Genomic DNA, 25700 nt, shown 5'->3' on the forward strand with positions numbered 1-25700 from the left:
TTTGCTATGCTGTGGTCGGTGCGTTGGCGAAAAGGGGACATGCTGTGCAAATGCAAAAAGAAAAAAATATGTATAGGCTTAACTAGCTATAGTGCGGCCTTTTAAGGGCTACTGTTTTTTATTGTTTTTGTTTTTTACGCGATTCGCTCCGTTTTAGCAGACGGTTAGCTCCGTCTGCTAGTTAGCTGGCTAGCTAATGTTATTGTTAGCACCTTGGTCACTTTGGCTGCGAGTCCTTGCTGAAAAGGCGTTATACCTCTGCAGCAAATGGGCAAGTGCTAACTCCTGCGCTCCCATATTGCCCCGTGTAACCGCCTCCCTCCCCCATTTAAATGCATGGGCTCATTGACAAAATTGTAACGTAAAAACTGGCTGCTATGTTCTAATTTACAACAGCTAATCTGTGTTTTTTTTTTTGGGGGGGGGGGGGGCAGGGGGCATCGGTGAAAACTGTAAGTTTCTTTTGCCCTCTTAGTCACCAAAACTCTGTTACTTTCTAATACATTTAACCCGCAGAGTGTTTAACTCCCCCCTCCCGTTCTCATTTAAAAGACATCAGTTGGAATAAGAAGATGTTGCTTGTCAGTTAAACAGGTACACTGATTTTTACCAGACGTCTTATTTGCGTATTAACACTTTATTTTCGTCGCAATGTTGAGCATAAAAGAAGCTGTATCAGAGAATTAAGTCTGTCTTTAAGTTTGCAGTGAAATTATTGTATTTTACTGTGATTAGGTAAATAACCTAATTTTCTAATGTAACTGTTATTACCTTTATTTGAAAATTCAACTGGGATGCTTCCAGGCATCCCATACACATGTCTAACCGCTATCCCTGTCGTGTATCTCCACAGCAACACGGAGCGTCAAGATGAAGAAGAAGGCTCGGCAGCACCGGGTTGCGGTGCAGAGGCCGCCATCTCCTATCAAGCCCTCGCCCAACAAGCAGATCTTGACCTATGCCCAGGCGCAGCGCATGGTAGAGTTCGAACTCGATGGCCGCATCCACCGGCTCAGCATATATGACAAGCTGGACGTGATCTCGGATGATGACCCCATGGTGCAAGAGATAATGGAATGCACCAGCAATAAGGAGAATGCGGAAAAATCGAAACAGCAGGTCCTCCTGAGGTCAGTGAGACTGAAAAACAAGGAGAAGAAGAATGCCGCACTTGCCATCGCAGGCCATGTAGAGGGAGGAGGACACCACGCTGGTAGCCACGCTAGCCCAAAACTTCCAGAGCCTAAATTCCGAACTGTAGAATATAATCTTCCAGCTGTTCCTAAACGCCCATCTGCCTTTTATAAATATATAGATAAGACGGAGGAAGAACTAGATGAGGAAACAGAGTATGACATGGATGAAGAAGATTACGCCTGGCTGGATTTGGTCAATGAAAAACGACGAAGCGAAGGGGTTAGTCAGGTGTCTCACAATGTTTTTGAGTTCCTTATTGATCGCTTTGAGAAAGAATTGTACCTGGAGAGTCTGGACAAAGGGAGTGAAAGGCAAGCTCCTATCGATGATGATGCTGTCTGCTGCATCTGCATGGACGGAGAGTGTCACAACAGCAACGCGATCCTGTTTTGTGACATGTGCAACGTGGCCGTACACCAAGAGTGTTACGGAGTGCCCTACATTCCCGAGGGTCAGTGGCACTGCAGACACTGCCTTCAGTTGCCGACTCAGCCAGCAGAGTGCATCCTTTGCCCTAATAAGGGCGGAGCAGTAAAAAAGACTGATGATGACCGCTGGGGCCATGTAGTCTGTGCCCTCTGGGTCCCAGAGGTGGGCTTCTCCAATACCACCTTCATTGAGCCCATCGACGGCATCAGCCACATTCCTCCAGCACGCTGGAAGCTCACGTGCTACCTCTGCAAGGAGAAAGGGGTCGGCGCTTGCATCCAGTGCCACAAAGCCAACTGTTACACTGCCTTCCATGTCAGCTGTGCCCAAAAGGCTGGTCTATTCATGAGGATGGAGCCAATCAAAGAGGTGACAGAAACAGGAGAGCCCACCTTCTCTGTGAAAAAGACGGCCTATTGTGGCGCCCACACACCTAACGGGTGTGTGAGGAGACCTCTTGCCATGTATGATGAAGCCAAACTCAGAAATGGACTTTGTAAGAAAGGGGACAAGGGCAAAGGACAGTCCAAAGGAAAACAGAAACGGAAGAGTAAGAGCAAGAAGCCCGAGCCTGATGTGGAAAGTGAAGCTGTACCGCCTGCTACTGTGCCTACTTTTCCTGCTCACAGGTATATTTTTCTACAACCTTCTACTTAAGTGGGAAATGGCTTTGGTTTTCTAAAATCCCTCATTTTCATCCCTCTAGGTTACAAACCATTCTGAATCAAGTATCAATACAGAAGAAGAAAGTCTTTGTAGAGCTGGTCCTCAGTTACTGGAGACTGAAACGGCAGTCCAGGAATGGGTTGCCCCTCATCAGACGCCTTCAGACAAGACTGCAGTCACAGAAGAATGTGCAACCGGTTTGTTCCTCTGTCAGTTAAGCGCACAAGACTTGTAGCCTTCATTTATCTTTTTCCCAAGGTTTTCAAATATGTTGTCTCATTATTTGCACAGTCATAAATTATGCTTTTGTTACAATTTAATGTTTTCGTTCAACACTTTATTGCTTGTGTTAATGAGATTTTTGACCATGCTGTGTGAATCAATAGCAGTTTGCTGTGAAATGGGCATCTTATGTGCCAAATGAAAGAAGTTGCTGTTGCATTTGTTTGTTGAGAATTTGTGCAAGTTGATAATTTTCTGGTGTTCAGTTCTTTTATGTGCCTTTATATTTTTTTTATTTCCATGCGTTCCCCAGAGGCAGAGTGAAGAGGAAAGCAGGGCACTTAAGGAACAGCTGAAGGAATGGCACCGCCTCCGACATGACCTAGAGAGAGCCAGACTGCTGCTGGAACTAATTCGCAAGAGGGAGAAGCTCAAGCGGGAAGAGGTAAGGACAGGGGAGTGATGCATGGTTGGACAGAGTTGTGCTTGTCTTAATATCTTAAGAAAAAGTTCAAACAAAACAAAAATGTGATGATGCTCACTGTTATCTTTTGTTTGTTTGTTTGTAGATTAAACTGCAGGAGACTCTTCTAGAGATGCAGTTAACACCCTTTAGCATTTTGCTCAGAGCCCTCTTGGACCAGCTCCAGGCAAAAGATCAGGCCAGGATCTTCACCCAGCCTGTCGATGTCACTGAGGTGATGCAGCAAATATTCAAACACTTTCCATCTATTCTATCCATGATTGTACTTTGATTCACTCTGTAGTACTGTCAATTATTCTGTGCAGAAGTTTAAAACTGTAAGCTTCTTTCTGGCTCTGCCTTGTTTCTGCCAAGTCCCTTGCTGTGTTTTCACTAATGACACATACAATTCAAACACTGATTAACACATGGGATGTGCCATGTATCATTATGCCAGCTCCTCGAAGAAGAATAGTGGATAAGAAAAAGTGCTGACATGCTTGTAGGAACAACTGTAATATCTGGCAACAGATAGATAGTTAAGGTGTGTGCTGGTTGGGATTTATATAGCACGAAATCACAAAAACTGCTGCCTCAAGGCATTTTGTATTGTAGGATGAAGATCCTACAATGTCAGAGGGAAACCACAACAATCTGACAACTCCTTATGAGCAAGCACTTGGTGACAGTGGGAAGGAAAAACTCCTTTTTAAAAGGAAGAAACCTCTGACAGAACCAGGCTCAGGGAGGGGCAGCCATCTGCTGCAACTTGTTGAAGCTGAAGGGGAAAAAAAGAGAACAGAGGGAGTTAAGATGCCAGAAGACTATTGGTCAAAAGAACTGTAAAATTTGGCTATAAAGAGGGCTTATTGGTTCAGATTTCTACACTTTCCCTTGTGTTTTGCCTTTAGTTCTTTTTCCTGACTGTCAGATGAGTGTACCAGAAATGGTACATTGACATAAATTATTTGTGGAAGTCAATTTGATCACTTTTGTACTCTGGGAAAGTACATTTTATGTCTGTGAACATCTTGACTATAAATCGTCGGCACACAAAATAAGACTTTTTAAAATTACTAAAGAATTTTCTATTCTGCATTTTCTCAAACATTTGTTAGAAGCTTCACGCAAGCAACCAGCGCTCAACTGCTTGCTCCAGTCACATGTTCTGATCTCTGTGACTCATGTTAGACATTACTCCACCCCACCCCCCATTCTGCAAAAGTGTTAAGCAATGTGACTTCCTGTTAGGGTGAATGTGTAACAAGAGCTCATGGTCTGCTGCATGGTCGGGAGGCCTTAGAGGTGAAGGGTGCTCTTCCTCATAAGCCCGGCTAGCTCAGTCGGTAGAGCATGAGACTCTTAATCTCAGGGTCGTGGGTTCGAGCCCCACGTTGGGCGCAGCTTTTGATCTTGAATCTGTTTGAGTAGGTTCCTGATTCTTGGAATAGACTCTGATATTGGGTGGGTGGAATTTCTATATGGTTGAATTGCTGTCAAGAATCTTTAATTTAAAAAGCCAAGTTCAAACATTGCTTACTTTTTTTTTAAACATTATTAAAAGTAATTTACAAAATATTCATATTTCTGATGCTTTCTCGTAGGTGCCTGATTATCTCGACCACATCAAACACCCGATGGACTTTTCCACCATGCGGAAACGCATCGATGCCCAAGGCTACAACAACTTTGATCAATTTGAGGATGACTTTAACCTCATTATTGAAAATTGTATGAAATATAACTCAAAGGACACCTACTTCTATCGGGCTGCTGTGCGACTCCGAGACCAGGGTGGGGCCTTGCTCAGAAAGGCCCGTCGAGATGCAGAGAAAATTGGCTTTGACACGGAGAGCGGCATGCATTTTGCAGATGCTCCGGAAGTCAAAGCACCACCATCGTTTTCTTGGGAGGATGGTAAGGGAAGAGCACGCCTCTCTGAATAACTAGTTATAAAGTAGTTATGGTCAATCTATCTTCTAATGATTCCTTGTTTGTTTTTTGTTTTAATTATCTTCTTAGTGGACCGTTTACTAGTACCAGCTAATCGGGAGCAGCTGCCTCTGGACAAGCAGCTGCAGCAGCTACTTGAGAAGTTTGATCTCACCTGTGCCATGAAGTCCAGCCCCTCCCGCAGCAAGCGGCTCAAGTTGCTGAAAAAGACCATCAATGATGTGCGCAACGAAATGAGCCTGAAGAGAGTTCTACCCTCTCACCACCACTGTTCTTCCTCGTCATCTCCAACAACTTCAGCATCGTCTTCAACAGCTCTCTCCCTCCCAGAGCTGGTTACAGCTAAGGAAGAAAGACTGAAGCCCAATGGGCATTTCTCCGAGGATGACGGTATGTGTGAATGCTTTATTTTGAAGTTGGTTTTCTGCTTGACCCACTGGTCGTCACAGTCTCTGCGATTGTAAAGAGAATCACGAGTATAGGTCAAAGGTCAGACCTAAGTCTTAACCTAGCCTAACCACAACCAGAAAGTCCCATGATGTTCTCTCTATAAAGCATGTCGGGAGGACGGGAAAATCACAATATCACAGTTTAGTTTTAAGAATGATTATGAAACCTGCTCTGTTTATACGGAAGTGAGCATTACTTTCAGATATGGTGATGTTTGTAAATTGTATACTATGTTGATGAGGTGAAAACTCTTAGAGCATTTTGATTATTATATTATTTTCTAACAAGTAGCTACTTTATATTAATGTTTAACACAAGTTTAGAGTAAAATTTGGTAATTTTTCCACCCAGGAAGCTTTTTCAAATTCATAAATGGACAGATAAATAGATATACTTCTAGTAGAGAGGTTACAATACAGGTGTAGTAATCAGTATCAAAATAAGTAGTAATTACTCGTGTTAAATCACTGACATGTTGGTGACAGACTATTTAATTAATATTGGATGTGATGCAACCACAAAGGTAAAACGTGCATTCCCTGACTGGTTGGTGGGTTCCTGGAGGATGCTGTCTGCTGCTGGGTAGAATTGGAGAATGTTTACACATCCCCAAACATACAATCATCCTCCACGTGGTTGCTTTGTTCCAGTCACCTGTAGGAAGATGAGCCTTTGTCTGCAAACATTCTCTAACTACTAGCTGAGAGATACTAAAAAATGTCACACAAACCAGAAAGGAAGAAAACTCAGTTACAAAGTAAAAGTTGCACGTGTTGGCTGCAGCCCCGAGACACAGCTTTTACTTTGAAGTCAAACTTTTTTTCTTTTTTTTTTTTACAGCTTCACTATCACTCAGAGTGTGTGACAAGCGTTCTCAGACAAGTCTGCATATTTCCTGCTAGTGGCAGGTAAATGCAGATATCTGTAAGTGAGCAAAACAATCCCAGGGAGGCTTTCTCCCATTTGGTCAGAGAGTACATGTTTTTCCTAGCGACCAGTAGCTGCCAGATGGTCATGCACCAGACTACTCTGTGTAACAGACACTTTATTCTCTGTCACTACACTGTCACACTCATCGAAATGGCAGACAATTGAACATCACATGGCTCACGGTCACTTGGCTGCAAAGAACCCAACAAAAACTATTGTTAGGCATTGCAAACATTCTAGCCTATGGAACAAAGCAGATTTCACAATAACAAACAAAATGGACAACAAGAAAAATATTTTCATACTGTCTTTGTTATCAGCAAATTGGAGTGGAGCTATTGTGGTATCTACACTATTTGTGGTGTCCCCCTCCCTCTTAATTTTGTGAGGCTAGATTAGACTCCTTAAAGGTGTAGGTGGCCCCTGTCATTTCCTAGGAGAACTGCAGGCTCAATACATACGCTGCTACCTATAATACTAAAACACATGTGTTGTTGCATTTATCTGAATTTTGATCCCAAAAACAGTCTGTCATCCAGCAAGATGATGGCTAACTATGTATGTTTACAGCCACAGGAGACCAATATTCCCTACTCATTTAATAATAACATTTGTATGTGCTTTGTATAATCATAGGTATCCATAATAAAACATTCAAATTAGAGCTGGGCGATATGAGATTTTTTCATATCACGATATGTTTTTTTCATTTCAGGCGATAACGATATCTATCACGATATAAGCCAAATAACTATATTTGTAAGATTTAAATGTGCCGTTGCTCACAAGTAAAATGTGAAATAATCAGCAGCTTGTTTTTATTTAAATATTTATTTCCCATAATAAGTTCAACAGGGTAGATGTACTTAAGGAACATGAGACTTTTTCAGATAAATAAAGGCAAATATTGCAAACTACACAAAAGGCAGCCGCTAAAGCGTTTAAGTTTCAAAATAGAACAAACGAAACAGACTAACTTTTGTCAATATCAAATAAACTGAGAACTAAAAGGAAATTCTCAATCTCTCCTTATTGTATAGCTTAGCTTTTCAAACAGTTACTTTAGTCTGACAAAAGCCGAATGACGAATTAGCGCTTCCAGTCAGAGACTGAGGCTACATCCACACGTACACGGGTATTTTTGAAAACTGAGATTTTCCGTTTTCGTTTTAAAAAATAATCCCGTCCACACATAAAGGCAGAAATGAAGGAAAACGGTGCTGTGAACATGCCAAAGCAGCAGGTGGCGCTAGATTCCTAACCGTGCAGAAATGTTGGCCAATCAGAAGTCTAGAAGCCTCGGTGGGAAAAAGTAAACAAAGCTGCGGCATAGAAGCAGAACTGAGTCGTATGTGTGGACGGACAGTAACTGTGTGCATATGTAAGCATTTAAACACTGCAGAGAGTAGAATTAACAGTAACAGTATTGTAGAAATTCATTTCACCGAAACAATAACGTGGCGCACAGTGTGACGCATGCACCAGTTTATTGTATTTCCAGACTTGCTTTCGGCACAATTTACAGTGCGCGCTACTCTGTTTTTTGTCAGACTTGAAATAGCCAAAATACCTTCACACTACGGAACTTCTATGGCTCTTCCGTTCGACAATCTCTCCGGCGTTGGAACCATCATCTGTTTTCTCTTCGGTCACGCTCATTTCCTCCATTATGCGCTGGCTCCATTACCCGCTGGCTGCTTCCCAAACAAACACGTGCGGCTTGGCACTTGCGCTGTACGTAACAAGTCACGCGACGTGACGCTGCGGCTGTGATTGGTTCGGTTCTGCGGTACTGAATTTGGATCGGCTGACCCTTTTTTTTTTTTTTTTTTTTATAAGAGGACAAGAGCGGCGAGGTCTATCGCGATAGCTTAATTTCTCTATCGAGTAAAAGTTATATCGCGATACATATCGTTATCGTTCTATCGCCCAGCTCTAATTCAAATACAGCAAAGCTATCTATTAGGTGATATTTTTCAAACTTGGATTGGTTCCTTCCTTATTTGCTCATTAATTGTAAAATAATAGTTTGACTAACATATCTGAAACATGTGATTAGGATTTTGTTACTATGCTAAACGTCTTTGAACATGAGCAGCAATCTCGAAGAAACCAATACAAGCTATTAAAGTCCAGGGTTTTGGAACATGTGACCAAAAAGACTGCAGCAGAAAAGCCACAAATTGGTGCATAAAAATTGACCTGAATGTAAGGGGAGAAAAAAGATGCTCAGACCTTTGCACCCTCTCCCCTCTAATTTCAGTCACAGAAATGTTCCTTGCTTTAAGGACACCATGAGTGTATATTTTGATAAATAAATAATATGAAATAAAACACTAAATAGTTACTGCAGACTCCCACGAGTCTGACTGTAGAAACAAAATGTATAAAAATACAGTATTGTTTCATTTTTATTCAGGAAGAGTTTCACAGGTGGTTAAAAAAAACTGTAGATGTGTGAAAAACAAAACTCACTAGCTTTGATCTATACTCTGTAAAGGATGGCTAAACTTTAAAACTAGAATTGTTCAAAGTGCTTTCTGATACACAAAGCGATTTGCGAAGTCTTTATTCCGACTTGCTGAACCAAATCGGAACAACTCGAGGTTTACTTGTCAGTGGTGGTTGTGCTTTAGCATCAGATAAATGGTGTTATTGCTAAATCCCGAAAACAAGCGTGTTCCCTCTTGGAACTCAAACCCCTAATGGGTCTGAGGAAGTGGCATTGTCCACATCTATGGAAAAATAACCTTCCAGCATTTTGACATGATCACTCTCTCTCTCACACACTCTCACACTCACACACACACACACACACACACACACACACACACACACACACACACACACACAGAGTGTGACTGCAGTGGCTTTCTCAAGCTTAAAGCCACTTATTGAAATTAAGAGTTTGCAATTCAAAGATGGCATTACATCCTTTGCTAGTGCAAAGGAAAAATTCATTGTTCATTTTTTTTATAAAGATCACCCTGTTTATGCTAAACACTGCTTGTTTTACTTGTATGATAAACAAAAGGTCATATAATAATGTGCAACATCAGCATTTGTGCAAACACAAGGAGAAAGTGTGGGCACTGCAGCAAATTATTGTTAGTGAAAGGTCTCCGTCATGGACACTTTAGGATGTAAGTTGAACTCATTGTGTCAGTGGTTAGTAATTTAACATTCCTTTACATTAAATACAATGTATAAAACTTAGATGTTTAAAATCATTTTTCCACAAGGAATACTGTTAGACCCGTCTGCTGCTGCAGCACTGGGAAGCGCTAGTGGTTCATATATAGTTTAATTTTGTATTTGACTCATGTGCAGCCCTCCATCACTGTAATGCTAATTGGTAATTGTGCAGTGCCTCAACCAGAACAGTCCTGCACCCAGGAGGAGAGACACAGAGAGACCTATACAATAGCTAACTAAATAGTAGTTGCTTTGGTCTTTAAAAAATATCCACTGTGCTTAGTGGTTCACTTAAGCCTGGCAGGCGACTGAGCTACCACTACACTGTTAGAACCCTGTGTGATGATAAAGCTCACCACTGTTTATTGTTTCATTGTTCTCTGCCCCACAGGAGATAAGTCTCTTCCTCCAAAACTGGAGCCATCGGATACCATTCCTCCCCTCATCCACTCAGACACAGATCCCGAACCCCCAACCCTAAAACCAATAGATGCCGCCCCTGACTGTGAAGACAAGGTTCATGGCAAGCGAGCCAAGCTGGATGGGGAAATACCAGACCTGCTCTCCTCTCCCGCATGTCTCAATGGCCACGCACACAACAGCCTCCAGGACCCTTTGTTAGAAGGTGATGTGAGCGTGGTGGCAACGTCGACCCTCGCAGAGCCCACAGGCGCAGTTAACCGCAGAACCGCCGTTCTCTTCCGCAAGTCGAAGGCAGCCAGCCCGCAGAAGCTACCCAGGAGCGGAGACGAAGAGTCCGACAGGACTGACGGAAAAGAGGGCGAGGAGGAGCAAGATGAAGATGACGCACAGCTAGGTTCCAAGTCCTTCCTGTCAGTGGTCATACCCAGGCTGGAGACTCTGCTTCATGGCAAGAAGAGGAAGCACAGCGGCAGCAGGGATGCAGAGGAGGAGGGTGGAGAGGAAGAGCGTGAAGAGTCAGGCGAGTCTCCAGTTAAACGACTCGACACTGGTGAGAAGTTTACTGAGGAAGTCCTCTGAAAACACAAGATTTTAAATAAACATTGATTGATTCTGCATATGGTCTCTTGTTTTAACGTTCTTACATGGGGTAAATTCTGCTTTTGTGTTCTGGTATTTAACAAATAGAAAGGTTCTGATTAAATTACTACATTAATATTGAGCTATACCTCCAACCTCTTAATCTATCATCACAAACAATGCAGAGAGTTGTCATAAAAGTCATCTCAGTCAGTCCTAATTAACTTCCCTTGTTTACTCCTTTTTATCTGTTGGCTTTAATCAGAGAATGGCTTAACAATCTGTAGCTTGATCATCGTCATTTGATTGTGGCCTTTAGATCTCAGTCTAATATTTTTGGAATTCGCTGCTCTGCTTCTTTTAGGCCTGCCAAGTGGTGCTCTTCAGGTTGAGGAGCAGAAAAAAGTAGAAGAAACCAGCAGAACTAGTAGACCTGCGGAGCCTCGAAGACGCTGCGCCTCTGAGTCATCCATATCCTCATGTAGCAGTCTGCAAGGAAACACCAGGTAAAAATTTTTGTTCCCCTCCCCATTGATAATCTGCAGCTGAATACAAATGAAGAAGGAGCAGATAATGTAACACAGGCCTGCTGCAGGCAGTTTGCCTGTTTAGGCAGCTGTGTATCTGATCTATATTATCAAAGCATGCGTGCCACCAGATATTTTTGAAAGTTGACTTTGTGTTGTGTTTTTCTTGTGTTTTTCCTTTAGCACCATTCTCAGTCTTCCAAAATGTGGGAAGGGAAAACCCGCCTTAGTCCGGAGAAACACTGTGGATGACAAGAGCGAATTAATCGCCTGCATCGAAACTGGGAATTTTGCAAAAGCTGCACGAATCGCTGCTGGTAACGTGACCAGATTGTCAAAATAATTTTTATGCATGTGTGGGGAGTGGGTAGACATCTTTCACAGAAATACAAATATTAACTATTTTAAATTGTAATATACTTTATTAACTTACTCAGTCCTGCAAACAAAATCTATTAAAACCATAGTGAAACTGGGTTTTTGAGGTAAATGCAAGGTTAACAACAGAGAGGAAACTTTTTTTTTTTTTTTAAACAACTTTAGGGTGTAAACAGATTTTACGAGTAGTCTTTAAACTTGGTTATTATCAGTCTTTTCAGTTCTGTTCACTTTTATTTATATATCCAAAATCATAGAAATAGTCACCTCAAGGTGATTTATTGTAAGATAAATATCCTCTAAGTCAGGGGTCATCAGGGGCCAGTGTAGATAGCACCCTGGGTCAACACACCTGAATCAAATGATTAGGTCATTACCAGGCCTCTGGAGAACTTCAAGACATGTTGAGGAGGTAATGTAGGCATTTAAATCGGCTGTGTTGGATCAAGGACACATCTTAAACCTGCAGGACACCGGCCCTTGAAGCCTGGATTTCCCCAACCTCTGCTCTAAGTTATACAAAGAAAACTCCAAGAATCAGACTGCCCCCTGTGAGCAAAGCACTTGGTGACAGTGGGAAGAAAAAAACTTTAACAGGAAGAAGCCTCTGGCAGGTCCAGGCTGCTGTGAACGGTTGGTGGTGAGGGGAGGGAGACGGGGAAAAAGACGCACTGTAGAATAGAGCCAAAGATTAATATTGCTGAAAACAATGCCGAGCAGGTCATTTACCTTAAAAGCAGAAAATAAGATCCCTTTAGAGAAGTTTATTTTTGACGAAGCTGGTGTTTGGGGATCCTAGTATTCATTTCAAATATTAAAGACAGATTTTATTGTTAAACTGCAACCAGATGGGATTAAAGCAAACAAACTAATCGGATGAGAATCAACATGGTTTTGAAAAAGTGGCGATAAAATTCCTGTTTTTATTGGATTAAAACGTTACCCTTAACTAAACAGGCGACCGTGGCTCAGGGGGTTGGGAAGCGTATCTGTACCCAGAAGGTCGCCGGTTCGATCCCCGGGCTCTCTGTCCTGGTCGTTGTGTCCTTGGGCAAGACACTTTACCCTACCGCCTACTGGTGTTGGCCAGAGGGGCCGATGGCACGATATGGCAGCCTCGGTTCTGTCAGTCTGCCCCAGGGCAGCTGTGGCTACAACCGTAGCTTGCCTCCACCAGTGTGTGAATGAATAGTGGAATTGTAAAGCGCTTTGGGTGCCTTGAAAAGCGCTATATAAATCCAATCCATTATTATTATTATTATTATTATTATTATTATTATAATAAACATATGACAGACAATGGCAGGTTAACTGTCCACGTTATTTTGACAGCCTACATTTAGGGAATTTCTTATATTTGCTCTTGTCGGCCATGCCTCCTGGCTATTAACCGTTTCTTAATAAGGCAGGTGCAAAAAAAAATACTGAATAACAATGGATTTTTTTTCTTTTTCAAAAGGCATTCAAAATGAGTCGTTGACATGGTTGATTATATGTGAACGTGTGAATTTGCAGCCTTCTCAGGAAAAATAATTACCCTGATGATATAGATGTCCCAAAGTTTCACAAAAAAACTGCATAAAATATGATTAACTTAGTATTAAAGGGTTAAAAGGCTCCAATTTCTTCTTGACCAAAATATACAGTGTGTATCGTGACAATCCAGTGTAAATATGTGAAAATGGGATTATATTAACAACATTAACAAAATATGTATTGTAGTCTGTTTGAATTGGTACGACTAATAAGTAACATCGTTATGTATACTCCCAGTTGTCTGCTGGTCCCGTACGTTTCAAAACGTCTCTGAAATTAAATAATGTGGCTGAACTGTGTTTTTGTGCAACTGTGTGTCAAAGCACTCTCAGAGGTTTAACTTGATTTAACCAGCAGACACCTGGTATTCATACATACATATAAAATCAGGGTTGGAAATTAACTGCAGCTACCAGCCAAGTTCTTGTGAATTTTGGCACTGACTGGCTAGTCTTTATACGCTGCTGCCACCGTGGCATCTAACCAGTCAGCATCTGGAGACTCGGCCCTCATCTGAAATTCCCTTTTGGTTAATTAACAGCTGAGGGTGGCTGGTAAATTTTAATATCTGTCTCTCACCGTGGCTCCCAAAGTTAATTTCCCACCCTGATTTGGTGCCCCTGCACTTGCAGCATGGCTTTATTTTTTTGAAATGTGTTTCTGTGTGCATTTAAACTCTCACACATAACTTGTCTGGTGTTGTTCCCACTTCCATAGAGGTTGGCAACAGCAATATTTGGATGCCTGCTAGTGCTGCAACTGTTGCATTGGAACCCCTAAAGCTAGTTTGGGCCAAATGTAGTGGATACCCTTCCTACCCTGCCTTGGTGAGTGCTTGTGGGAGAGAAAGCATGACAGTCGCTGACTGTAATCTTTTTATTCTGACGTTTTCTTGCCTCCTTCCCAGTCTGAGGACACACTGATAGCAAATTTATGACACTTTTATCCACAGGACGAAGCAATCCTTTCACTACAGCTGTTGTTTTCAGCAGCAACGTGGCTAGATTGCTGCTTGTAAAAATATTCAGTTTTTGCTCTAGGTGGCAGCATTTCTCTGTAAACCAGCAATTTGAGCTTTGCATGAAGGGACAAATGAGGAAGCAAAATTTTAGTGGCACAAGCTGGTAGTGGAGGTGCATGTGTGTGTAAATTGCAAACGTCTCTCTGCTATATCTTTGCATGTTTTATAAGTGTGTGTGTTTGTAACGTCCCTTTTTACCTCCCCTACTGCAAATAGATCATCGACCCCCACATGCCACGTGTGGGCTGCCAGCACAATGGGGTCTCCATCCCCATGCCTCCCCTGGACGTGCTGCGCATTGGAGAACAGATGCAGTACAAAGCAGAAGAGAAACTCTACCTCGTCCTCTTCTTCGACAACAAGCGCAGTTGGTGAGTGCCAGTGTCTGTATTTATCAGTCAGTAAAGTGGGTAGTTGGATCATTTAAATAGTGTACAAAAAACCCTCCAAAACCTCACACCTTCCTAAACACACACATTTATTTTGGCATGACTCCCGTCACCGTGCAGAAAACCTTTTAGCTTTCCTGTATGTACACTTGGGATGCACTGATTGCAAAATGTATTTTTTTGTGCTTTCTTACAAGAACATTTTCTATATTAGACAGAACTGACCTGTGTTAGTCTTTCAGCTGTTCATCACATCTTTTTCTTTCTTTTTCTTTTTTTTTTTTTTAAACCAAGCACAAAGTTGATATGACACAACAGCTTAGTCTCCACTGATGCTGGTAAATACCAAGATATTTGCTGATGCGTCGCAGGGCCAGTGTAGACATTAACATTTCTAATAATGATAAAACGGTCATAATTAAAGCTGTTTGTGAAGGGAAAAATAATTATAGATGCTTATTGTATTCCATAAATATTAAACTTTTTTTTAAAGAGTTTTTTGTGGTCAGTTACTTTAAAATAAATCAACAAAACCCAGAATATATATGGTTGTTGTCATGTTAAGGTTGTGTTTTTAGCTTTTCTTCTGCTTTTTCCTGTGAGCAGGGTGCTATTTTCCTGTCAAGAATCATAGGAAATATTGACCTCTAGCTGCTTTTCCAATGATGTGACACTAGTGTTGCTTTCCCCTTCAGGCAATGGCTTCCTAGATCCAAGATGGTTCCTCTGGGGATAGACAAGACCATAGACAAGATTAAAATGATGGAAGGACGCACATCCAGCATCCGTAAGGCTGTCCAGATCGCCTTCAGCCGTGCCATGAACCACCTGAGCATAGTGCAGGACGAGCCAGTCAGCGACCTCAGCGACGTAGACTGACTCTGACTCTCTGCCACACACACAGATTTGTACCTCTCCTGTACCAAATAGCTTGTGACTACCCTCACACCCATCCCGGACCCCCTCTGTCTCTGCAGGAGACTGAAATGTTTACTGGGCACCTGCTGTAACAGGTGGTGTCTCTTCCTTATCCATTCCTGTCTGTACACGCTACTACCACGTCCCGACGGGATACGGCTGCTGCTGAAATGAATGTGTCGATCTCTCCTCACCACCTCCATGCTTAGAGACTGCTATTTTTGTCATCCCACCTTGCCACCCTCACTCTAGTCACCCATGACTGTCGTTTTATCATTTCAAGGCAAAAAAAAAAAGTGTCAGTGATTAATTTCATACGTTTTTGGTAGCCTTTTACCAAATCAGTCTGTGGTGTCAAGACTCGGAGTAAAACGAAAACTGTCACACTGACTTAAACTTTAAACCGTTAATTTGGCATCCAGCCACAGTCGTCCTCATGCTAAAAGTGGGCCGCAAAACTTCTCAAGCGGTCGAGATCGTACATTTCATGCTTTCACAGAGGCTTTTTACTGGCATCAAATTTGTGGCCAAAGCCTGTGTTGATGTTATGCTTATCTTTACATTCTCAAGTCAGCTCCATTTGTATTGTAAATGTAAATACTGTGTACAGTTGGCTGACATTAACTTATTTTGTAGGTTTGACAGGAATCAGTACTGTACAGGTGTTTTCTTAGTATTTATACTTGACGCATTCTTGGCACTAGGGGGAGTGCTGTTTTGCCAGTGCTGTGTGAACAAGAATTTAAAAAGTAAAACAAACGCAAAAGCCTTTGTAATAAGGAGATTAGGGCTAAATTGTCATGTTTCTGAAAAGTATCAACCTATTCATTTTTTTTTAAGTTATTGAAGTTTCTATCGTAAGCTTCCATTTGGCATTAAATCATTTTGTATTACAAATAGTTTTAGTATATTTTTGTTCATATATATATATATACACACACATATATATATATATATCTATATATATATATTATATTATATATTTATATGATTTGAATACATAGTATACAGTTTGTAAGCCTCTGAAACTCATACAGGCAGTGTGTGATGTTGTGGACACAACATATGTTCTCAAGAAACCAAAAGAAGAAAAGAAAAACAAGAAAATAACATAAAACAAAAACATTGCTACCCAGAAGTCTTAGATTGATTTCTCTGTGTGATGTGTTGAAACTGTTGCCAAAAACAAAACAAAAAAGGAGAAAAAAAAGTGTATTTCCATGTGATACATTAGACTGTTTTGCTGTAGTCATAGGGAGATGCGCCTGCGTTAACTTATTGTAAAGTATTTGCATTACTTTATATTCGAGGAAAGATGTGCAAGCTGATTGTGGTAAAGTGGCACATTTTGTGGTGGATACTTGCCTTCTTTTTAAGTAATGTTTTTCTAACTTTTTTTTGTAGTTGTAGACTTCCAGATATTTTATTTTATACTCTTGCCTGTTTTTCTTTCTTTCTTTCTGGGTAGCATTGGGTAGTTTTGGTATATTTCATTTTGTATTTAACTGTAGTAGTTTTTTGTTTGTTTTGTTTTTTTTAATCAGATGATGCAAAAAATATTGCTGGGACTGTTTTTTGTTTTTGTTTTTTGTAGTAAAGCAAAAAATAAAACATACAAATAAGAACTCATTTAGCCTTTTTTTTCTTTTTTTAGGTATACTGTCAAGCTAGTGCACATTTATTTTATTTTTTTAAAGCCTCATTCAGTTTTTTCTAATTGATCTGCAACTGAAAAAAAATCCGTTGCTGTACAAAATTGCATTCAAGAAGTTTTATCAATTTAATTTTTATGCAGCTTCTGGATGTATATTAGTACATACTGTACAGTCATTTAGGTAATAAACCTGTTTAATAATCTAAAGCTACTTGAACAAGCCTTTTATTATGCTCTCTCTAGTAAAATTAATTATTTGTTACACTTAAAGTGCTTGTGAAAAAGTTGCCCATCGTGGATATGGTTATTAGATTGTTGCTAATACATCAGTGTGTAAGTGGTGTTTTACTGCTGGTCCACATGAAGCTCTCAGCTCTCTTGGAGTGCATTTATACTGTTAGATCCATAATTTGCTGAATAAAGACACAATCTTTGTAGTTTTGCCTCTGTGAATCACCGTAGTAGATTTTAAATCAAAGATTGATGTGCAGACTTTAAAGACTTGAATTCAAGGGATTAAGAATAATTTGTATTGACTGTCAACTAATTACAACCTTTTAATACATCAGAGGCTTAGACTAGCATAATTTCATAATGGCTGTTTTCAATTGTTGAATGAAATCCTTTTGCATTTTCTGATCTTGAACCTCACCAAATGTTGCGTTTCTTCCTTTGAATTCTTTAAGGCCTTTACTGCGTCAGGTGGATTGAAATTGTGGCTTAACTTGGGCATTGAAAAATATCCCATTTCTTTGCCATGAGAAACTGGGACTACTTCTGCTTCCACCAGCAGTCAAATCATTAATAAACACTAGTGACCCGATTTCACTGGCAGACATACATGCCCATGGCATAATAATGCCCCGCACAATGTTAGCTGTTGTGTTTTTCTTAACCATAGAAATAATTTCCACATCAATAATTGCCGTGTGTAAGTGGGGTGGACTGGAAGCTGCCTCTTCTGCCAGTGCAAAGAATTTTAACTAATGTATTATCCCTGAGATGTCTTAATATAAGAAACAGAAGATTGTGCAGACTGTCCTGTATTTATAAAGCAAAAGATTTTCATTAATCCACAACAAAGGTCCTTTTTTGGAAGCTTTCTGTCATTTAATTGTTTACTTTGGTGTACTACAAACGGCCACAAATGAAACCTACAAAAATACAGATGAAATTTCAAAATCCATTTTCCACATGCCGTCAGATTTGGCAAACCTGTCCAGTAGGCCAGCTTGGAATCGATTCGGGGGCCAGGGGCCAATTGGGCCTTATGTTTGATATACCTGTCCTAAGCAGTTAATTTAAATATACAAATTAAAGCTTAAAGTCTGCACTTCACTCACGCCTTAACTGATTTAAAATACATTGTGGTGATATACAAAGGAAAAAACGACAAAAACTGCTTCGCCTTCTAACAAATTATGGCCCCAACAGTTAAAAATCAAGCGCACTTATGTACTCGTCCTTAATGTGTCACAATTCTCTATCCTAAGCTACCTGTTTTAGCTTCTGTCTCTTTTAAAGTCCCACACTGTATCTCCTCTCCTTGGTGGAGTTAAACATGGGACTTAAAAATAACATAAAAGTAACGCTCAAGATAAATAAATGTAATAAAAGTTATATAATTACCTATGAAACGTACTAAAGTACTATTTACAAAAAGTTAAATTACAGTCGGAGTCCCTAGCAGTTAAGCTAACTAGTGGATACAAGTTTTGCATCTGTTCTGATTAAGGCAGCCACTTTCCACAGGGAGGCGCTGTTGCTCCACACACACACACACATCCGAACACCCTCCGCCGTGACAACACCCGGCGTAGCCGAGTGTCCACCTGCTTTGCTCAGCTCCGGTCGTTTCTCCTCTCGGGTAGGCATCTGTATTCAGCATACAAACAGTTTTTTATTACTGTGTTCAAATGGTGAATGCGGCCGATTAGAAGACTGTCAATTAACGCTAAATCACTTCGAAGACATGGGTTTGGCGCTTCTCTCCAACAGCTCAGATAAAAAGTCTGCTAATGCCAATCCTTGTCCATCTCTACCATTAACTCCATTCTCCTTTTTTTTCCACAGCGAGTGGGCAGACAATTTCTATCTTAAGTGTTTTATTTGTTCATATGCTAATAGTGCGATGAAGTTAGCTCACAGAGAGGGGGGCATGTAAACTGCTTTGTGTGGGCTGGAGTTGAACCTGCACCGTCACGCTTGTGGAGTTTTGCTCTGTGGGTTCTTTTTTCCTAAGTGCATCTTAAAAGGCCAAAGCGAGGCACGTCTTCGATGCAAATTTAGCAGAAAAACTGTTGAAATATGCATTTTACTTAAGCCAATACAGTTTCTGATATTTCAGGCTCCTGACATTCAGAGAGGTAAAGCAGTTTTATGGGGATTAAATGAGCTAGTAATGGCCCTGTGATATAGAAGGCCACCTTCAAGCCGCTGTTGAAAGACATCTCCCATCTTCATAAACAATTGGAGCTAATGCAGTCGCACAGCAGAGTCTGACTCCATCCCTCGCTCCTCTCTTTTGTCTGTCTGTCTTCACCAGATACTAATTGCGCGGGGAGGTAAACACGGCAGTCAAGTGGAGAGGACGGCGAGTCAAGCGTGAATATCAATCTCCCCACATCAGTGTCATCAGATGACTTTGACTGAGTTGAAGGCAGGCCTCATTAGAGATGTGGTTCAGGCAGGGGTGCTGCGGGTGGCAATAACATCCAGGCGTAGGGCTCTGATGTTCTGGAAGTCTGCAGAGCTCACCAGGTAACAGGCCTGCGGATGTATAATCCAAGCTCCACTCCCCAAACCCAGCCCTCACAGAAGTGTCAACAGGGTTCAGGGAGGAAATGTCACATTCCCCACATAGGCGTGCTCCTCTGCATGAAGGCGTGAGGAACAGCACAAGTTCGTAGGTGTAAATGTGCATCCCGTAGTCATGCAGCCGATTGTTATGAGCTTGTGCCACCAGCTTTATTTATTTTTTTCTTTTGCCCTTTTTTCCTGGCTCCATGTCAGCAAGTGACAGCAAGAATTGCCTGCGTTGCACACAGGTGTCAGACCTGGCAACTAACTTTTCCCACCCTGCCGCCAAGATTTTCTTGGGGAGGGGGGGTAGAATATGGCGCCTGGCATTTTTGACTTCTTTCACCAGATCAAGAAGGAAGAATGTCAAGCAGATGCATCTTGTATCTGAGCTGGTGTCGCACGTTCTCTGTCAGCAAACCCACAGCAGAGATGTTGTTATTTGGCATTTGCCTTTTTATGGCTTTGAAGATATTTTTATTGTTTTTTGTTCATGAAGTTAAGGTAAAGCAAGCAGAGGAAAAAGAAAAAAACAACGGCTAATTGATAATTGGCTAATCATATCAGATTTTACTCCTTGGCTGTAAAGCTTTAAGTCTGCACTTCACTCACACTTTAATTGTTTTAAAAAAAGCCGATGAGGCATTGTGATCACCCAGGTGTGCGGCGCGGATACAAAGAGCAGTGAACACGGTAACTGGAGAAAGAGGCAACGTAGGATTTTCAAATTCATACCGTAGGCCCATCTGCAAAATTTTTGGATGACTTAAAATCCCGGTGACCATGATCTCAAGGTTAAGGTCAAAGGTCAAGCTTTCTGAAAATCCCCACCTCTACTAAAAACCTCTGACAAGTTCAAACCTCAGTGACCTTGACCTCAAAGTCCTAGGTGATTTTCAGAAAACTTGACCTGTGACCTTGATTGTGACCTCAAGAAGGAAGTCAACGAGGACTTACAAATTAGCTGCATCTGCTAGAATGCTGAGGGGTATCACTGGCAGCCATGAGTATTTTTATAACAGTAAAGAACATAACACAGAGGCCCCTGATCAACTTGATCTGTGAGGAGTTGTTGTTTGTTTGTTGTTTATATTTTATATTCTAAACGATGGGAGAAATGGTGAATGTTTGCCTATAAAGTAAAAGCTGCTGAAACCAACATAGTTCATTTGGCACCACTGGCACAAGCACAATGGAATGATCTAGTTTAGCAAAGGTGAGGCACGGCAGACACATAGAAGCTACAGCTGCTAATGTTAGGACACCGGTCAATCAGTGCAGCCATGCCTTCCATGCCAGAATCCAGGTGTTGAGGTATTAAAAAAGAATTCAACTTACTCAGAGTTGTTATGAAAACGTAAACTATCTATAGATGCCCATACTGTTTTTGCCCCAGGATGCTAACATACTTTTCAGTTCTGTGAATTCAAGACATGGGGGTACATAACATGGGAGTCTATGGAGATTGAGTCTGTACTTTATCATTAATTCTTCTCCAAAGAAAGTTCACTATAATGAAAACAAAAACAATCCTGCATTATCATGAGCTCTGTGGGGAATTTGAACCACGGGGACAGTGCGGCAGTACTCACTGCTAACTACCAGATGTGGCGTGTTAAAGCATGTGTGATGAGGTTAGATGCTACTTAGTAAAAGGAGAAGCACAGCCATGACTACTGTGACTCCTCTAAAAACTAAGCAAAGATGAAGTCCAGTGTAAATTCTACTAGTTAAGCTTTTTTGAAATTGATATTTGGTGACTTAAAAATCCTTTTTCCTTTCATACAAATGAAACAAAAAACCTCTAATATTTATTATGTGTAGCTAACATTTGTTATGTGTATGTACAGTCAGCTGGTTGTTGTTTGGGACGTTTCAAACGTGTTGCAGTCGCAGATGTTCCCCCTAGTGAATAAAGTGCAATGTCAACACTCTTAACATTGTGTAGGGTGTTTTGCCCATTTCTTATTTGCTTTTCAGGTTTTCATTTAACAGCAGTTATGAATGCTGATAAAAATGGCTAATATCAGGCAATACCATCAGTCTGCCAAGAAATTGGTTAGGTTCCAGCCAGCATGCCACATGTCACACAGTTCTTTGAGTGCAGTTTTTGAAGAGTAGCTGATTAATTTTCAGCAAAAGTAGTAATAATTGTATTTTTGCATGAAATTTTAATTTCGAGTTTAATAGCTTTTGTTCATTTTCATCACATTTGTGTAGCTGTGAAACTAAGCAGGAGTGACTTTCTTTTGAGATGTTTTCATGTCACTCTGACCGCTTCCTAAAATGTTATAGCGTTTATGCACTGCCCAACATAGTGCTCCCATCACAAGCTGATTTCCAATCCTCTGCTGGGATTTTAGTTTCCAAATCTTCATTCCATGCGTATTTACCCTTTAAAGGAATCTTTGATAATATTCCTTTTCTTAAACGGCGCTTTGTGATTGTTCTTTAAACAGAAGATGTTTAATAAGTGCTCTGGTCTGCTCTTAAATACCTGGCAAAATGGATATGTCAGCACGGGCATGCTTCAGTGTTGGCTCAAAATGACATTCGATTCAAAAGTCACGCTTTAAAGTTCTTTTGAATCACATTGCCAGACATGCCGGAGAGGTTAAAAATCTTGGGTTTTACTGTGAATTTGTGGCAAAAATATTTCTCCAACCAGCACAAAAGCCTCAAAAATGCAGATGAGAATCATCTTGTTTGTGACTGAAAGTTCAGAGGTGTGTGAGGTGATTCGTAAAGGAAACACTATGAACTGTGCCCCGATCCTCCTGCATTAAACATTGCGCAAACTATCCACTTTCCATTTTGGAACACACACAAATATTATCCTCCACCGCTCCCTCCCTGCTTCTTTCCTTCTCTCTCTCTCGGTCTCTCTCAGCAGGTCCCTGATAGGCCCAGTCTCCAGTGGCTATGTTCAAAACACTGGGCCAGAATAGCACGGGCCCTAGGTAGATAAATATTTATGGGGTGCGTTTACTTCTTACCACAGAGGACAAGTAGAAATAGTGTTTCCAAGGTGAGCAAAACAAACAACTTCAAAGGAATTTAAATGCAGTTCATGTAAATTTTCTCCCACAGTCACATGTTTCTGCAAAGATTATCGTTATATTGTTAATGAAGGATTTTGCGCCTGATGCCAGATGACCTGATTATTGTCTGTTTGCTGGAGCTGGAGCCCAGAGGCACTGGCGAAGATGAAGCTAATGAAAGCATGCACACACAAACATGCGCCGTACATTCCTAGCCATAAGGTTATGTCATTAAGTCATGGCTTCTGGGCAGCAGTCAAACCAGCAGCTGCATTATTCATTGATCAGAGTGGACTGTGATCAGAAACAACAGTGCTAATGGATGAGATGAAAGAGATGCTCAGCACGGAATAAACCAAAGAGAGTAAAAAAAAAGAAAAGAAGAAAAAAATCAACGATCCTCTGGGATGTCATTTATTTACTGCTAATCTGTAAAATGCTATGCAGGCTTTTCACTGAGGCTGCAGCTTAACACCTGAGATCTAATAGCTACGGTTAAATCTGGGGGATAATATCTCTCTGGAATCCCGTTCAATAATTCAGCTCGCAGACGGCTGCTCGTCACATGTGCCCCCATCAAACGCAGTCAGGCGATCGTCTAATTATCTGCTAATGTCATGATTCAGCTGGCTCCGGAAACGTGCCGATGATGGCGCGCGTCTGGGGCGGGCTGGCTGGTTGGTGAGTTGCGGGGGAGGGAAGGTGGGAGGTGGGGGATCAGCAGGCCTCGGAGCACAGCCCTTTGATGTGAAAGATAATTACTTGTGTAGTTAAGATAATTAGCACAAGTCCAGAATAAAAGTAAATAGGCTAACTGTCGCTTCCACTCTAGCCTGAATGAACTCAAGCTGCGAGGCAAACAGCGTGTGATTTTCCTCACAGCTGAAAGTGAAATAAGATTCGGAACGAGCACTCGGACTTTGTGCGGTGTGTATTGTGTGCATTTGCATTTTGGATGCGTGCTTTGAAACTGCATAAAAGTTGTAGAAGGTGATGTTATTTAGAGTCACCTCAGCTGGGGCAGAATCTGTAAATTCAACAAATTGATTGTTGGCCATTATTGGCACATCTGATGGTTATATGGGGAATAGGGTTGCAGGGTGGGTCATGCATTATCCGTGTTTTAACATTTGAGGGATAAACAACAAAAAAAGAAGACGCCATGTCAGGATTAGGATCGAGAACAGTTTTCAGATCATCCAATCCATTGAAATTCTATGCCCTCCAGGCTCCTGAGCTACTTTATCAATGCTGTTACTCCTTTATGACACTTGCTCATCGCAAAGCAGCTTTTCCCTAATCTATCAGTGGAGCCTTTGCACCCAGGATTTATGTGCATATGTTTTTTCAACCGTATTCCTACCCTGTGTGCGAACTTTGAGATGATTAAAAAAAAAGTTGCCTTTTTTTCTCCTCTGCTCCCAAACAGAAAAATTGATTGGGAATCAACAAAGGAATCGACTATGAATCTGACCTTTAAGTCGACTCGATAATCTCACTGGTATCAATACACGAGCTGCATCACAGGCTCTGCTCTTTTTGGGTGTTGTTCCTTAGCTTTCCATCCTATGCAAAGTATGGACAGCAACGCTGAGTTTTTGTCTGTGAAATTTTCATCCATTTTTAGGGAGTAAAACAAAAGCGGTATTGATTTATGGGCCAATATTCACACGACCTTCTCGGCTGCGATTTTGTGCCTGCTGCATATGAAGCAGTACGTGCTGAAGGTATTGTAAAATTCAGAGTCGAAGCCCGCTGCTGGACGAGCTACGTGCTGTAGCCATTTGTAAATTACCAGCAGGCAGGATTACAGTGTTAGTGTCACTGCTCATGCTGTGGATGAGGTAAAGCCTGTTATACTTTCCTGCTGTCAAAACATTACTTTCTGCTAAAATTAGGCTGCTACCTACTCAGCTCTATTGATGCTTTTAAAGGAGCCAGTTGACTATTGTCGCCACTGTATTAAGAGTCTAAATAGAGCATTTGGTTTTCTTTATCCATCAGAAGAAATGTTAAGGTCACAAACTTTGTTTCACAGAGTGTTACAAACCCTTTAGAAACAAGAACCCTTACAAGGTGATGCAGGATCTTGGATGTGCCTGCACACATTTAAGCAGGTTCATCCTGGCTCTTATGGAAAACAGAGCCCCCCACTGCTGGGATCACCATCCTGCCACATTCCAAGGACACTGTTGTGATAGACAGGGCTTAATGTGTATCTTGCCAGAATTGGATTTGATCCTGGGGACTCTGCCACGAGGCCCCCCTATGTTAGATTTACTCCCCACCCTCACCCCCAACACACTTCTATCTCCCCCCTCTCTTTTTCCGTGTCAAACAAACAGAAGCAGAATTGCCTCTTCTGGAGCTCCCGCCTGTTCGATTGCTGCATTGTGACAAGATCATGTACGGATCTGTGTCGCCGAGTGCTTTGTGTGTTTTTCCCAACAATGGAGGAGAAGGGGAGGATTTGTGTGTGGAAACAGGCAAGCAAGAAAACAAAGAGCAGGTGTGACTCTGTGAGCTTGTTTTGACGCCTGCGTATATATTTTATGTACAGGTGTGTGTTGTAGAATATGTGCCTCCCTGTACTCGTTTGCATGCCTGTTTACACTTGGGGACAAGAGTGGGGGGAATCGTAGATGCACCTGCTGCCACAAAGCTGTAATTTCCCTCGCAGAATTTAGCCGAATAATCGTGCTTTCCCTGCTGGCGCATCGTGCTTCAAAGCACCGATGAAATGGAAAAAAGCGTCGATTTGGGGCGTGATTGTCGGAAACGCCACACCTTCCCACTCTGTCTAGGGTGAGTTGGCATGGCAACTGGTTGCATAACCAGCCAAAAACTTTTCCCTACTCTTTATACCTAAAGGCCTAATCATATCCATAAAAGGCAGCACGTATGTGAAATAAAGCCATGCTTGAGTCTGA

The 25700-nt window shown here is 41.4% G+C and overlaps 1 protein-coding gene and 1 long non-coding RNA gene across 4 annotated transcripts in view; both read left to right on the forward strand.

Annotated features, from left to right (window-relative positions):
* LOC309692688 (bromodomain-containing protein 1-like) overlaps positions 1 to 17148 on the forward strand; it is a 31498-nt gene extending 14350 nt beyond the window's left edge. Inside the window, exons 10-21 of one of the 2 annotated variants that reach the window (XM_082511418.1) lie at positions 854 to 2255; positions 2333 to 2501; positions 2828 to 2959; positions 3084 to 3212; positions 4582 to 4894; positions 5000 to 5320; positions 9897 to 10478; positions 10872 to 11013; positions 11218 to 11351; positions 13666 to 13775; positions 14186 to 14340; positions 15054 to 17140. In XM_082511418.1, coding sequence (XP_082367544.1) covers positions 854 to 2255; positions 2333 to 2501; positions 2828 to 2959; positions 3084 to 3212; positions 4582 to 4894; positions 5000 to 5320; positions 9897 to 10478; positions 10872 to 11013; positions 11218 to 11351; positions 13666 to 13775; positions 14186 to 14340; positions 15054 to 15237 — 3773 coding nt within the window. In that variant the 3' untranslated portion in view covers positions 15238 to 17140. Of the gene's footprint in view, positions 1 to 853; positions 2256 to 2332; positions 2502 to 2827; positions 2960 to 3083; positions 3213 to 4581; positions 4895 to 4999; positions 5321 to 9896; positions 10479 to 10871; positions 11014 to 11217; positions 11352 to 13665; positions 13776 to 14185; positions 14341 to 15053 lie in introns of both variants that reach the window. The other variant, XM_082511419.1, reaches the window with a different exon arrangement.
* A 1229-nt stretch (positions 17149 to 18377) lies between these two features.
* LOC309692790 overlaps positions 18378 to 25700 on the forward strand; it is a 47264-nt gene continuing 39941 nt past the window's right edge. For both annotated transcript variants that reach the window (XR_014272455.1, XR_014272456.1), the window contains exons 1-2: positions 18378 to 18797; positions 19476 to 19690. This is a non-coding gene — a long non-coding RNA (uncharacterized lncRNA). The remainder of the gene's footprint in view (positions 18798 to 19475; positions 19691 to 25700) is intronic.

The sequence above is a fragment of the Aulonocara stuartgranti genome (genome assembly GCF_965226115.1).
Source record: "Aulonocara stuartgranti genome assembly, chromosome: 17".
NCBI classification, from domain to species: domain Eukaryota; kingdom Metazoa; phylum Chordata; class Actinopteri; order Cichliformes; family Cichlidae; genus Aulonocara; species Aulonocara stuartgranti.